Raw genomic sequence first — 14,053 nt, 5'->3', positions numbered from 1 at the left:
TTTACCGATGTTCTGGGTAATCACGATTAATGATGTGTTCCAAAAAGATTTAGTAGATTACCTGAAACAAAACAAAAAGGATATGGTAAGATAAAACAGCTGTGAAAATAAAATTCAATCTAGACTAAGAGGCAAGCGTATAAGCTATAATTATAAGTTTAGTTGTTCATACTTGTTCAAATATAGCTATGTTTCGTATTATATGTCCGTCTCTTGTATACTGTACAGTCCAAATAACCAACCAACCATAAGGAGATTTAAATAATACGGCTTCAGTTAATAATTTAAGACTGATGTTGGAAAACCAACGTCTACGAAGTACAGTGGGCCAAGGAAACCCACCTCCGTAAACCACTCAAGGCGAGGTAGCACAGGTATCTCCTAGGCCGACTGTACATTAATGACGACGCTAGTAAAAATCTGTATGAGAATTTGAGTCACACATCTTTTAATTTACAGAAAAAAAAAGCTTGGTAAATTTGTAAGGACTTGAGGCACGCGCTAAGACTTTTTACATATAATGATGACAATGACAAGGGCCTAAATTTTTAAAATATTACAACGGGATTTACTGAAATGTCACAACGGGGATATAACTGGCGTTTATTCCATTAAGGAATAATAAATCGAATTGAATAAATTCACTCCCTATGCCTCCCACATCGGTTGTCGGTGGGAGAGGTGGCTAGGGTTTCCAACTTTGTAACACAAATCTAAAGACAAAAGTCTAGGGACATTTTCGTCGTACGATTTTCTTCGTCGTTACCTGTTTCGTTCAGAGGCAATGACAACTATTCGACCTCATTATTTTCTTTGCTTCACTGAAAACATATTCAACTGAATTGATTATGTTTTCAATGAAACAGACAGCATGTAAAATTTTGAACATTTATCTGCGTTCCAGTAGTGATGACAACCCTAGACGCAGTAGTGGTGGTAGCAGTCTAAATTAGGATGCACTTTACGATATTGAATCCCGCGACCACTGTCGACGGCGGCGGATGCCCGGATGCATCTAAAATGATTTTTTATTACCAAAACTGACACAGACCATTTGCGCGATAAAACTAAACGGCCAATGATGAACTTTACAATTTATTATCAGAGCATGGACGATGCTTCCTGGCTTGACTTGCTCAAATGCAAACTCTGTTTGTGTATTAGGTCATCGTTTATCGAATCCAACGCCTTTTGTCATAAATTGAATGATTTTATTACGAAGATGCTCTTGATACAGATTAATGCCTCAGATCAAGGACTGATAAACTCAAAAAAGCAATGGATTTCTCATAATAAAACTGCGTTGCGGAAGCTGTAACCAATACGTTTCTGATGGGCTTTGTATAACAATACTTCTTACAAGGCAGCGTTTTTAACTACATAAGCTAAGGAAATTTTATAATCTCATGCGTTGTTATACTGGAATTTGATATGTATTTTTTTAGATATATCAGTCTTTACATATAAAGTAGGTGTGATGACTGTTTTATATCAATAAACTAACGGCCTGCCACACTATAACAACCACAGATAATGCATCTTTTTTAACGGTGAAAGAATTTTCATGATCGGTTCATTTTCGAAAATTTGCCCTTAAAATGTTACAACCAAACAAAGTTAATTAACCTCACTACACTATAATATAATTTATTAAATCTATTAAACAAGAATAACAAAATAAATAAATCACGTGGGCCAAGCAGAAAAAGATACAGTCAATATAGGACGACTATAATAACTTTTAAATGCCATGACAAAACGAAATATCTACTTTCATATAATCACATTTATGTCACCTATGTAGGTAGGTACAGGGTAGCCAGAGCCAACAGTCTTGAAAGATTGAAAGGTCACGTCCAGCTGTATGGCTTAATGATGGAATTGAGATTCAAAAGGAGACAGGAGACCCATACATACATACATAAAATCACGCCTCTTTCCCGGAGGGGTAGGCAGAGACTACCTCTTTCCACTTGCCACGATCTCTGCATACTTCTTTCGCTTCGTCCACATTCATAACTCTCTTCATACAAGCTCGGCGGTTTCGGGTACTTTTGACCTGACCCTTTACCAGGACGTCCTTAATTTGATCAAGATACGTTCGTCTAGGTCTTCCCACTCCGACCTTTCCCTCCACACTCTCCTTGTATATCTGCTTAGTCAACCTGCTTTCATTCATCCTCTCCACATGACCGAACCATCTTAACATACCCTTTTCTATTCCTGTAACTACATCTTCTTTCACATCACAACATTCCCTTATCACGCTGTTCCTTATCCTGTCACTCAATTTCACACCCATCATACTCCTTAACGCTCTCATTTCCACTGCATTTATTCTGCTTTCATGCTTCTTTTGCCATACCCAACTTTCACTCCCATACATTAATGTCGGGACCAACACGCCCCTGTGCACAGCCAGTCGAGCCTTTTTGGATAGTTTCTGACTGCTCATAAAGGCATGCAAAGCTCCATTCACCATGTTCCCCGCGTTCACTCTCCTTTCAATATCACTATCATACTTGCCATCTGATGTAAACTTTGATCCTAGATATACAAACTCTTTCACTTGCTCCACTTTTTCTCCTCCAATCAAAATATTACATGCTGTCATTTCTTTCTCCATTTCAAAAACCAGTGTTTTAGTTTTACTTACGTTCACTTTCATTCCTTTCTCTTTTAAAGCTTCATGCATACAGTTTACCATCTCCTGTAACTCCTCCGCTGATGACGCCAGTATAACCTGATCGTCGGCATAGAGCAGACATTTGACGAGTAACTCATTCATCCTTAATCCACTTTTAGACTCTTTCAAATCTGTCAAACAGCTATCCATAAATAGGTTGAACAGCCACGGTGACGCAACACATCCTTGCCTAACGCCTTTCTCAATCTTAAACCACTCAGTGTGCGCTCCGTTTATCCTGACACAAGCACTCGAATCCTCATATAAGGATTTCAGTGCTCGTATTAAGAGACTGCTCACCCCATGCATAGAAAGTGCTGACCACAATTCATTCCTCTCAACTCTGTCATAGGCCTTTTCCAGATCTACGAATGTGCAATAGACTTTTTGACTCTTGGCCAAAAACTTTTCGGCTATGCACCGCAAGGAAAAGACCTGATCAGTACATCCCATTCCCTTTCGAAATCCCGCTTGAGCATCCCATATTTTGTCATCAGTTTCATTCCTGACTCTATTAATCAATACCTTAGCATACAATTTGCCGACGACGCTAAGCAGGCTTATACCACGATAATTTTTGCAGTCCAGCTGTGACCCTTTTCCTTTGTAAAGTGGCACGATAACAGCCTTACACCAATCTTTTGGTACTCGGCCGCTTCTCCAACACAAATTGAAAAGGCAGTACAACTGACTAGCTACTACGCCTTTTCCTGCTTTAAGCATCTCGACCGACACTCTATCACACCCAGCAGCCTTTCCCGCTTTCATACTCTTAAGTGCTTCCACAATTTCGAACATTTCAATTTCGCCTTCCATCTCATTCTCTTTTTCTTCGCTATAGCAGAAATCTTTCTTATTTCCTTCCTTTTTTTCAAATAAACTTTCAAAATAGTCCTTCCATATCTTTAGTACACATTCTTCTCCTTTCACAACGCTACCATCCTGGCATCTGATCCTAGTCAGCTCTCTGGTTATAGTATTTCCTCGGGCTGACCTTACGGATTTCCAGAATACTTTCAGATTTGACTGAAAGTCTTCTGATAGCCTTTTATCAAAATCCTCTTTATACTCTTCTTTCTTTCTAATCACAGCTTTCTTAACCAAATCTTTCATTTTCTTATATTCCTTACGTGCTTCATTCACATCTTCATCTATAACCTCTTGCATTCTTAAGTTAGCTTTTGCTGCTAACAAATCCAGCCATGCTTTCTTCTTTAATCGCACAAGTTCTTGCACATCTTTACTCATCCACGCATTTTTGTGATTTTTCCTTTCCTTCTTCTACTTACACCACACACTTCAACAGCTACTTTCACAATTCTTTCTTTAAATTCCTTCCATCCATCTTCAATATCGCTCATTTCCTCTAAATCTTCAAATTCATCCTTCAGTCTATTAATATACTTCTTACCTACATCCATATCTTGCAAATTTTCTACTTTTACTCTTTCCAAAGCGCTGGTTTGCTCCCTTACCCTGTGCCGCCAGCGATTGAAGATACCCCTTATCCGGGATATCACCAGTAAATGGTCCGAGTCAATGCCAGCACCGCGATATGCACGGGTATCCAGCACTTTGTTCTTCAATCTTTCATCTACAATCACAAAGTCTATCATACTTTTTAAAATACCTTCCACTCTTGTGTAGGTGTGGATCTCTTTATGTTGAAACATTGAGTTCGACACAAAAAGATCCCACTCTAGACAAATTTCTAATACACTTCTTCCATTATCATTCACCTTTTCGTCACCAAACGCACCAAGCACCTTTTCATATCCATCACGCTTTACACCCACCCATCCATTAAAATCACCTAACATAATAATCTTCTCATTTGGCTTGGTAACTTTCAATACTTCTCTTACACTATTCCAGAACTCCTCGTTTTCGCTTTTTGCTGATGTTGTACCCCTCGAACCCACATCCCAAGGTGCATAAACACCTAGAACGAAGATCCGAGTGATTCCAACTTTCAGCCTAATCCATAGAAGACGAGGGCTGACACACTCATACTCATTCACGCACTCAGCCATTCGTGCAGAAAGAATTAGACCGACCCCTTGACAGCCTCGGCTGGTACTGGAAATTCCAGACCAATACGCCGTGTAAGGGCCGTGCTGCGTCGCGTCGCATCCTTTCCGCTTCGTTTCATTCACGCACAACACATCCAAACGTCTTTCATCCATCATCTGGCATACTTCCTCAATCTTATCCTTCATTCCTCCTCTTACATTCATCGTCGCAAAGCGGCTTTCAGCAGACCGCATACCGCTCCCGCCGGGAACGAGACGTGATGGGGTGCGGACACCATCGCCGCCATCTAGGTGCTCTTTCAAAAGATTTGCATCCATGCGATTCCCACGAGACGCTAGGGAAAAATTTTGTCCGCCCCAGCAGAGCCCCGCATGCCAGGGTAAGGCTAGCCATTACCTGGGGGTCGCCCAACCCCATGGCGGAAGTGGCACGCTCGAGACTAGGCTCGCCCCTAGCCATGCATCCATCGGCGCGGCAGACCTTAGATTGGCAGGGATTTACATTAAAGAGGAATCCCAAGTCTATCCCTTAGTCGGCTCTTACGACATCCGTGGGAAAGAGATGGAGTGGTCCTATTCTTTTGTAATGGTGCCGGGAACCACACCATCGTCTACAAAAAGAATTCTATTAATTTTTATTAGCCTTTCCCTTGATCCTATCAGCCTTAACCTCCGTAAAATATTCGTATTTATTAAAATTATTGAACATACACATCGCCCAAGCGGATAAATTTAACAATCATTATAGGGCAACTACAATAACTTTTAAATGGCATGACAAATAGACATTTTGTCTAGGTTCTCCAGTGACACCGCTGGCGCGACCATTGCACGGTACAATGGTTTCACAACTGCATTGTGCATTGTCGGCTTCGGCTAACCTGTATTATGTCTTTGTGATCTATTCTGCTACTATTGTCCGCTATCACACGGTCGTGTCGGCGTGAAAACCGCGAAAGAGATTGTATTCGCTCTGCAGGTTTTTATTCAATTTGAGTTAATAATTATTTTTTTAATATAGATTCGTATGATGGCATTAGACAAAGAGACAGACAAAACCTTCAGGAGTAGGCTATTATTTCTTTTAATTTCACTAATGCTCATAAATGCTTATTGCAGGCTGACGATCAATATTTCGCTCCAGTCTAATAAGCAGACCTAGCCATCCTAGCTCTGATAACCATTTTAACATGGTCATTCACACATTGCGCACCGTTGTTGGCCGCATGTAATGTGGTATAATCACAGAATATATAATACGTGGTATAATATCGCTGTTATGCAGTATCGGTGACGGTGACCGCGTACGATGAACGGGAGAAATTGAACGGAACGACGTATGATCATACTGTATAACTGTTACAGGGTTAAAAAAATCCCGAATAAAGTTATATTTTTCTTGTTTATGCCAGGCGGATAAAGCCGGGCACAGTAAGACATTATTGATTGCCTGTCCGCTCAAAATTTACCATTATATTTTCAGTGCAGAAATGTTGGCCTCTTCACCCGAAGTTAGGCCAAACTCGTTTTGAACCTATCTTATAGGTTCACCAATACACGTAGATAGAGATAATAATAAATTATGAGATCGAATCGAAGGCCATATTTGGCTTATTTGGGATAGTGGTAGCACCTACATGGCCAAATAAAGGAATCCCAATTTGACATAATAAAACGTTATGTTAATATTCTGGACTTAACTGGGTCAAAGGGCGATTGTCTTGGTCCCTTAGTCCTCCCCTTTAACATATTTTGCTGATGTAAAATAACCATAATAGGCAAATTATAATCTATAGAACTTAGGTATGAAATGCATGTCCATAATTCATACACAGAACTTTAGTTAGTAAAGAGAAAATACGGAGTTGGTGGTACAAGACGTTTGATTATTACCCACTGTGGGTGGAACCGGTGCGGGAGTATAGTTTCAATAGAGAACCACCTACAAAACAATTATTTTATGTAAATATTACGCAACGCGAGGTTGCAGCGGGTACAGTACCACACAATCAGCTGTAAAAATTACGCACCTGTCAACCAATCACAATTTTTTTAAGGCGGTCAAAGCAGACATGGCACAGAAAATACTTGTTATAAAATAATTTCATGACTGCATTTTGATAGCATCAGTAAATTAAAATGTTAGTTTCACGCAGATACAATCCGTTACGGATTTGTGCGAACGGCAATTAGAAAGCTGCCCCTATATCGAGACACCATGCCTTACATGGCAAAAGCATCGCGGAGAAATTGAAAGAAAGTATCTTTTTATATTTTGAGTAAAACTAAGTCTTTGTGAGGAGGTCCACATCTGAATATCATTGTTGTTTAAACTAGCTAATCCTGGACCACAGATTGGAGGTAATCTGTGAACTTCGAGGAACGCACTTCAAGTCAAGAAGCTGCAATATTACTTGCATTGTATGTGAACAGGTTTATAATTGAAACTAGCATTTTAGTCAGCCCCTTAGGGTGGGAGGAGATATTTTTGTATACCAGTTTTTAAGTTGGACCAAACCTAAAACATTTCAATCATGTTTTTGGCTTCTGTTGGTCTTACATGGATCCCCCATATCGATTTTTTGGCAATATCTCTAAGTACAGACATTGGTCAGTTACAATTTTATTAAATTAAATGTATGGATATGGATGTATGGATTTTGCAGATGGGTGGAACATATACCAGGCAGACATATTCATATGGTACGTGCACCGTACACATGAGGCACAGTAGGCTTCTAGAAATGTATATTGAGAAATTTGGCTTAATCAAAGTTAACAAGTAAGGAAAGGACCCAAGTGCGTCAACGATTCAGTAAAAGAAGACATTATAATAATATAATATCAAAATGGTGATTGGTTAAATATTATTCTTGATAATCCGATCCGACCGTAATCAACTAAATGACTAAACTAGCAAGTACCCAAATACTTATTAATCAATTCGTAGAAACTTAATCGTTAACGATGCTCATGTTTCAGAGTATCATCATCGTCAAAACGTAAGAATTGTATGTGGAGTTGAAATAGAACCTGTCACTATTTAAATATTAATTACTAGCGGCCCGCCCCGGCTTCGCACGGGTGGACATATTTTTCTACCTGAAAACTAATTTATTTCAAAACAAATTTATGCCTATGTCACTTTTGAAGGTCTATTCTATATCTGTGCCAAATTTTATCTTTTTTTTATTTTATTTTTTTTTTAAATCGGACCAGTAGTTTTTGAGTTTATTCCACACAAACATACAAAAATACAAATCTTTCCTCTTTATTATTAGTGTGGATGTGGATGTGGATTACGCTAAGCCATACAGCTGAACGTGGCTTTTCAGTCTTTGCGACCTCTGATTCGCACATTTCTGGTGGAAATGCAGCCTTAGGTTGCTTAGTCACCCAACGCTTGATAAGAATATAATAACCTTTGGTCTTTGAGGGTACGGTCTCGAGTCTTGACCTTAGTTCCGTAAATGGCATCACCGTCCGCGATTTTATGATTGTTAATCCCAGATATGATAGACAAATTAAAACTTGTTTGATGCTTTTAAGTCCATCCATATCAAAGAGTCATAGCCGCCATATATTCAAAACACGAAGCGATTTCAATTTAGTTTTTTTTTTTTTTAATTTAAGGTGATTTACGTGCAAGTGTTCTTAGACATGTTTAATCAAAATCGATTGAGCCGTTTAAAAGTTGAAGGGGGTTGAAAGTTGTGAAGGAGAGAATGTCGGCGAATATACTCGAGTGAAAGCGCATTGATGGAGAATATTGGTGATTTAATCGAGAGCTTAACCCCCGGTGTAAAAAAAAGATGGTTATTAGTAAAACTTGTGTCGGAGGTATTTTAAATTTAATATTATTTATAATGTACCTACATGCCAAATAATCCTAACAAGCATTTTATTATTCAACAGTAGCAGAGAACCCATTTTCAATCATGTTTTACTTCACCCACTGCCCTAGACAGACAATGTATGACTCATACAAGGCAAGCAGTACCTATACTATATATACATACATACACATTACAATGTACTTATACGTACCTATATATAAATATACGTCTGCGGACTGCCTGTTTACGTTACACTTCCCTTGAAATGCCTTGAATGCAATTAGCGACGACTGCTAGATACCTCTTAAACTAGTTTATAAACATCAAACAATACACAAGTATATATTTATCTGGTTTATAGTACGTGGATACTACTTAGACTTTTTGATCGGGAATATCAAGACTGAACAATCTGGAATAATTGATAAGAAAATACGTACATAGTATAATCACATCTTTATCCTTTACGGGGTAGACATACTATTTCTTTCCCAAGGATTTCGTAAAAGGCGATAAAGGAAAAGGCTATAAACTTGCGAACTTCTTTTAGGCGATGGGCTACTAAAGCGTTAAGCTGAAGCTAACAGCTAAAAGTGGCCTTCCAGTTATTTCGAGATTGTTGGCTCTGTCTGCCCCGTAAGGCATAGGGACGTCACTATATAATGTATGTATGTACGAATATATCTACTGAATATAATATACTAATAATGTTACTGAAAAGAAACATGTTGCGCTCTCGACATTTTGTTTATTATTTCGATACATTGTACACATTACATCCGACCGGCAGTGTGAACACTGGTCGTGGGCGGAAACAAGCAATCACCAGTTTACTGACCTGATACCTAGTACTCACACACATATATATAGTCACATCTATATCCCTTGCGAGGTAGACACGGCCAACAGTCTTGAAAACTTACTTATTTCGATTCATTTCATTCATTCGGTTATATTTCCTGTGACGATGTTACAACTTCTCTTTTCGAGATTCATTTATCGGTTATACATAAAAATCTGATTCAGGAATCTTATCTCTATATCCTACAAGTAGATAATTACATCTTACGTATGTTATTTTTTATTATCTTACGCACAGGTTATTAACCCGAATTCGATGTTTGTTTGTTTTATACATTTTGGTTGCGAATAAAAATAAGACAAAAACAAAAACAAGTTAACCAGCTTGTTACAGACGTGACCAGAGTTTTGATAAGGCATAATTTATTTTTTACGAAAAGTTACCTATTCACTTGATTTTGCACAGTAAAAGTAATCTTCCTTAGGTTGCTTTTATCATTATAGCCTTATCTGTTTTCCATATTATTAGGAAACAGTTTTCTTGTTTACTCATTCCATTAGTCACATGAAATTAAGTCAATAAGTTGTTTAAAGGACAACAGTCGTGCACAGGGGTAGATTAAACTCATAAACTGGGAATTCTTCTTCTAGGCTATAAGCAACCTGTCAATCTTTGAATCTCAATTCCTTTATTAACCCAAACAGCTGAGCATGGCGTAACACTGATAGCTGATTGGTTCTGTCTCCTGCATAAGGGATAAAGAAGTGATTGTATGGATGTATGTTATCAGACTGGATCGGTTTTTCAGGGTATTTACTCTAAAAACTGATTTTATTTCAGTTATTTAACTAAAACAAATGAAACTCACCGAATAAAAAATTAAAACCAAAGCACGCAACCAACACAAAATTAATTTATTTACCAACTAGAATATTCTGCTTAATACAATGAAAACCATACTTACACTGTGCGCGGGCGTAGGTAGATAATGTTATCGAAGCCGACAAGTCTTCACAAAAATCAATCTTATCATGGCTGATAACAAAAAAGCCAACGCACCACATATTGGAAATTGACTTGTGGATTTACCTTTATTTGTCAACTGTGCATTTTTTTATTTATGACTCATTGTGTTTTGCTGTGTCAATGTAGTGTCGCGACTCGCGACAATAACTTGTGTTTATAGTTAGTTTAATTCTAGATCCAATCAAGAACCCTTAGGTAGATACTAAAGATTTTTAGTAGGTCTTCTTCTTCGTCCAATTTTCGTATTCCCAGTTATATCTAAAGCGCCCTGCTGCAGAACCCGAGGTCCACTACTCCTATTGTATCCTAGGCGATTTCATGAGGTTACGTGTTTTTATACAGTGCGAGTGTTGTGTGCCTTCCGTAACCTGAAGGAAAACCATAACCAGTCCTATGATAGGAATAGTTGCACTAAGTTGGTACACGTAGTTGGTTATATTCCGATGCCGTTTCCCTTGATCGACTTTAACGATTTGCAGAGTAAAAGCTTTTATATTATACTATATGGTAAACATTCTATGTTTTTCTTGCGCTCCCAGACCAGCATTGAAGTGAAAGATTTCCTAGTTGGTCTTCATAATAAATTTATGTTCCGTGTGGTTCCCAGCACTTTAATAGAATAGGACTACGACATCATTTCCCACAAACATTTATGATTTTCGATTTAATATCAATTCAGTCACAACACAGACTAGGTATTCAGACAACACAGGACTCCCCTGTAAAATAAACTGCGAAACCCCTCTTCATTTTTAAGGTAAGTACAGGCTTTTCAGTCTTCTCGAGACTATTGGCTCTGTCTACCCCGTAAGGATTTAAAGACCCTAAATGGATGTGGGTATATATTTAAAGTTGTACATGGACTTTTCCAGGTACAACTGTACCAACATGCGCACGCGACGCGCTGTGTTGACGTAACGACGTGACACAATTTCGCGATCACGACGCAAGTCTATCCGTGCATGGCGTGACATAACAATAACAATGTGCTTCCTTTTTAACCAGTTTAGTATTTTGTAGACTAGGAGGATTTCGTTTTCAAAATGTGGACTGCGCTTTGGAAGCAGTAGTAGTAGTAGTAGAACCTTATAAGTGCTATTTGATGTTATTGAGTGATAACTTGCCGTAACCTGGCATCCTGGTTGGCAGAGGAATCTAATCCATATAATATGGGTAAAGTTCCACTGCTATTTATATCATATAGGCCATATTGGATCATGGTAAAGCTGCACTAAATAAATGTGCCTATAGAACTTATGCAAATTTTATGAAAAATTTAATCAAAATATTTTAGCTATATAGACCGACATCATTTAAAAGTTTCTTAAACAATACAACAATGTGTATGCAGCATAGGGTCCCATCCAAGTGTGTACAGTCAACATCATATAAACCTACTCAAATTCACCTCTTACTTTGTAGCTCCTTGCAAGGTAACTTGCTAGCAGGTTGACTGTTCCTGTATTCACATTCATATCAGTAAATGTTTACATTCATAAACAACATCCTACAGGTACTCATTTCACAGGGTTTTGTTCACTTGTACTTGAGTGTCAGGAAAAAGATATACACACCTTGGCTAATTAATTTAGAAATACCAAAGGGCCTAGGTCCAGCCAATAGCAAGTAGGAAAATAGTCCTTAATATAATAAATCTGTAGAAGGGTCAATTCTGTACATTGAAAATATTGAAAACATAAATAGCAGGGGGTGTTACTGGATCGATACCAAACCCAAATATGTGATTAAAAAAAATTTTGTCTGTCTGTATGTTTGGGGATCACGTGAAAACTAACAGTTGGATTTCGATGAAACTTGGTATAATTATACCTTATTATCCTGGGCATAAAATGGGATACTTTTTATCCTGGAAAAGTATGTAGAAAAAAAATCTTAACTTTTTATTTTTAGCAATCTTTTCTTACTAAAACATCGAAAAATGCTAGGTGAAGCCTAGCCGTATTTGGGTCCAATAGATATTTATAAGATGTCATTGTCAGAGTTACTCAAAATGGAGAAATAAAACATCCACGCGAAGACCGACATCCACATGGACGGAGTTGTGGGCGGAAGCTAGTATTAAAATAAAAGTATATATTTAACCACTTCACATAGATACATATGTCACACCTTGCATCCAAAACAGAGCCTTTATTCAGAAGACTTGTAAGTCATGTGTAGCTGAATGGCTTGATGATAGTTGCTAGCCCATGGCTTAAAAGAAGGATGTCAAGTTTATAATCCTTACTCTTAACTGAATTATACAATCTGCATAAAGAAAAGGTAAAGTTCTAGAGGAATGTGTCATTCCCATAATATGATTTTTTGTATGTATGCAGGACATAATTCACCTCACCAATCTCCATAGTCTTTCCACAAATGTCTTAAGTTATAACTAATAACAAAAAAAAATTTTAGCCTTTTAAAACACCCTATTAAGCCATTGGAGTGTGGTCTTATCATAGTGCTGGTGCTAGTGACAGAATTTTTTTTTAAGTTTTACAGCTTTAATAATTGGTGCCCAATGGACTATTTCCTTCTTGATATACTCTTTGTAGAACCATAAGTTTAATATCATAAAGTCCATGCAACACCTGATTGAAAATAAATGAACCTACCTACTGTACACTTTTATTATAGGGTAATATGAAGTATGTAAAATTGCTGGATTGTATGTTACTTCATTATATATACATCTTCAATAACAGTCACCACACAATTAAATGTAATGGCTCTCACAACTTTTCAAGAGAGATATATAATCAATGACCCTCAAGCTTATACCACAGAATTATATTATGAAATAGGGTACCCACTTGAAACTATTAGTCAATAACAAAGCCTTAAGCAATATCTTACCTGGAACTTTTCGAATTGTTCCCGCTCAGCATCCAAGCTATTCTTCTTTAGCTGAAGCACTCGCGGCAGAGATAATGACGCCATCGGTATCACAATTCATACATACGTTAAGATGCAAAACACCTACCTACGAGCTAAAGAAGGTCCCGAACAGAAAAATTAAAAATTCACACACAGTGGGCACGTATAGATAATAAAACAATATTAAAATATAATAAATATTCACATGCACTGTTTTAAATATTGTTTATCAATATAGCTACTTCAGTTTTAATACCAAAATGGAAAATTCAAAAGCAGGATCATAACACACAACCATTCACAAATGTAGCACTGTCAAACTGACTGATCAAGTCGAGTTGGTCATCTAGTCTGTCGAATAAAGTGTCAAACTGTCAAAGTCCAAAATAAAGCGCAGCACAAACTCTACGACACAATGTGCCCTGCATTGTGTCCCTGCGACTTGGCTTCGCGTGCGAAACCAGTGTGATAAATGTGAGTGTAAGCTTAAAAGTTAAGAGATGATAACGATAAAAATATAGAATCACGGAATATAAATAAAAGTAACATCAACTACACAATCTAGAAATGAGAGTAGTTAAAATTAATTTGAAAGAAGAATAATACCCTTTCAAATTAATTTTTCTTAGTTACTTATACATGGAATCACGTAAGATTCAGTTGTAGGAAAATCATGCAATTAGTAAACATTAAGATTTGTTTTAACCTCTTAATTGCACGTAAAAAGAAAATATAACTTATAAAATAGTCATTAAATATAAAAGGATATGTGCAATTGCGGACTTATCCC

The 14,053-nt window shown here is 37.5% G+C and overlaps 1 protein-coding gene across 1 annotated transcript in view; it reads right to left on the bottom strand.

Moving 5' to 3' along the window:
• Positions 1-13,589, bottom strand: part of LOC106138304 (huntingtin-interacting protein 1) — a 38,516-nt gene extending 24,927 nt beyond the window's left edge. Inside the window, exon 1 of the mRNA XM_060947463.1 lies at positions 13,243-13,589. Coding sequence (XP_060803446.1) covers positions 13,243-13,326 — 84 coding nt within the window. The 5' untranslated portion in view covers positions 13,327-13,589. The remainder of the gene's footprint in view (positions 1-13,242) is intronic.
• Positions 13,590-14,053: the final 464 nt, after the last annotated feature.

Source organism: Amyelois transitella, chromosome 13, assembly GCF_032362555.1.
Source record: "Amyelois transitella isolate CPQ chromosome 13, ilAmyTran1.1, whole genome shotgun sequence".
Classification (NCBI taxonomy): Eukaryota; Metazoa; Arthropoda; class Insecta; order Lepidoptera; family Pyralidae; genus Amyelois; species Amyelois transitella.
Note: the sequence above shows the minus strand (reverse complement) of the source record. Positions and strands in the feature narration are given on the sequence as shown.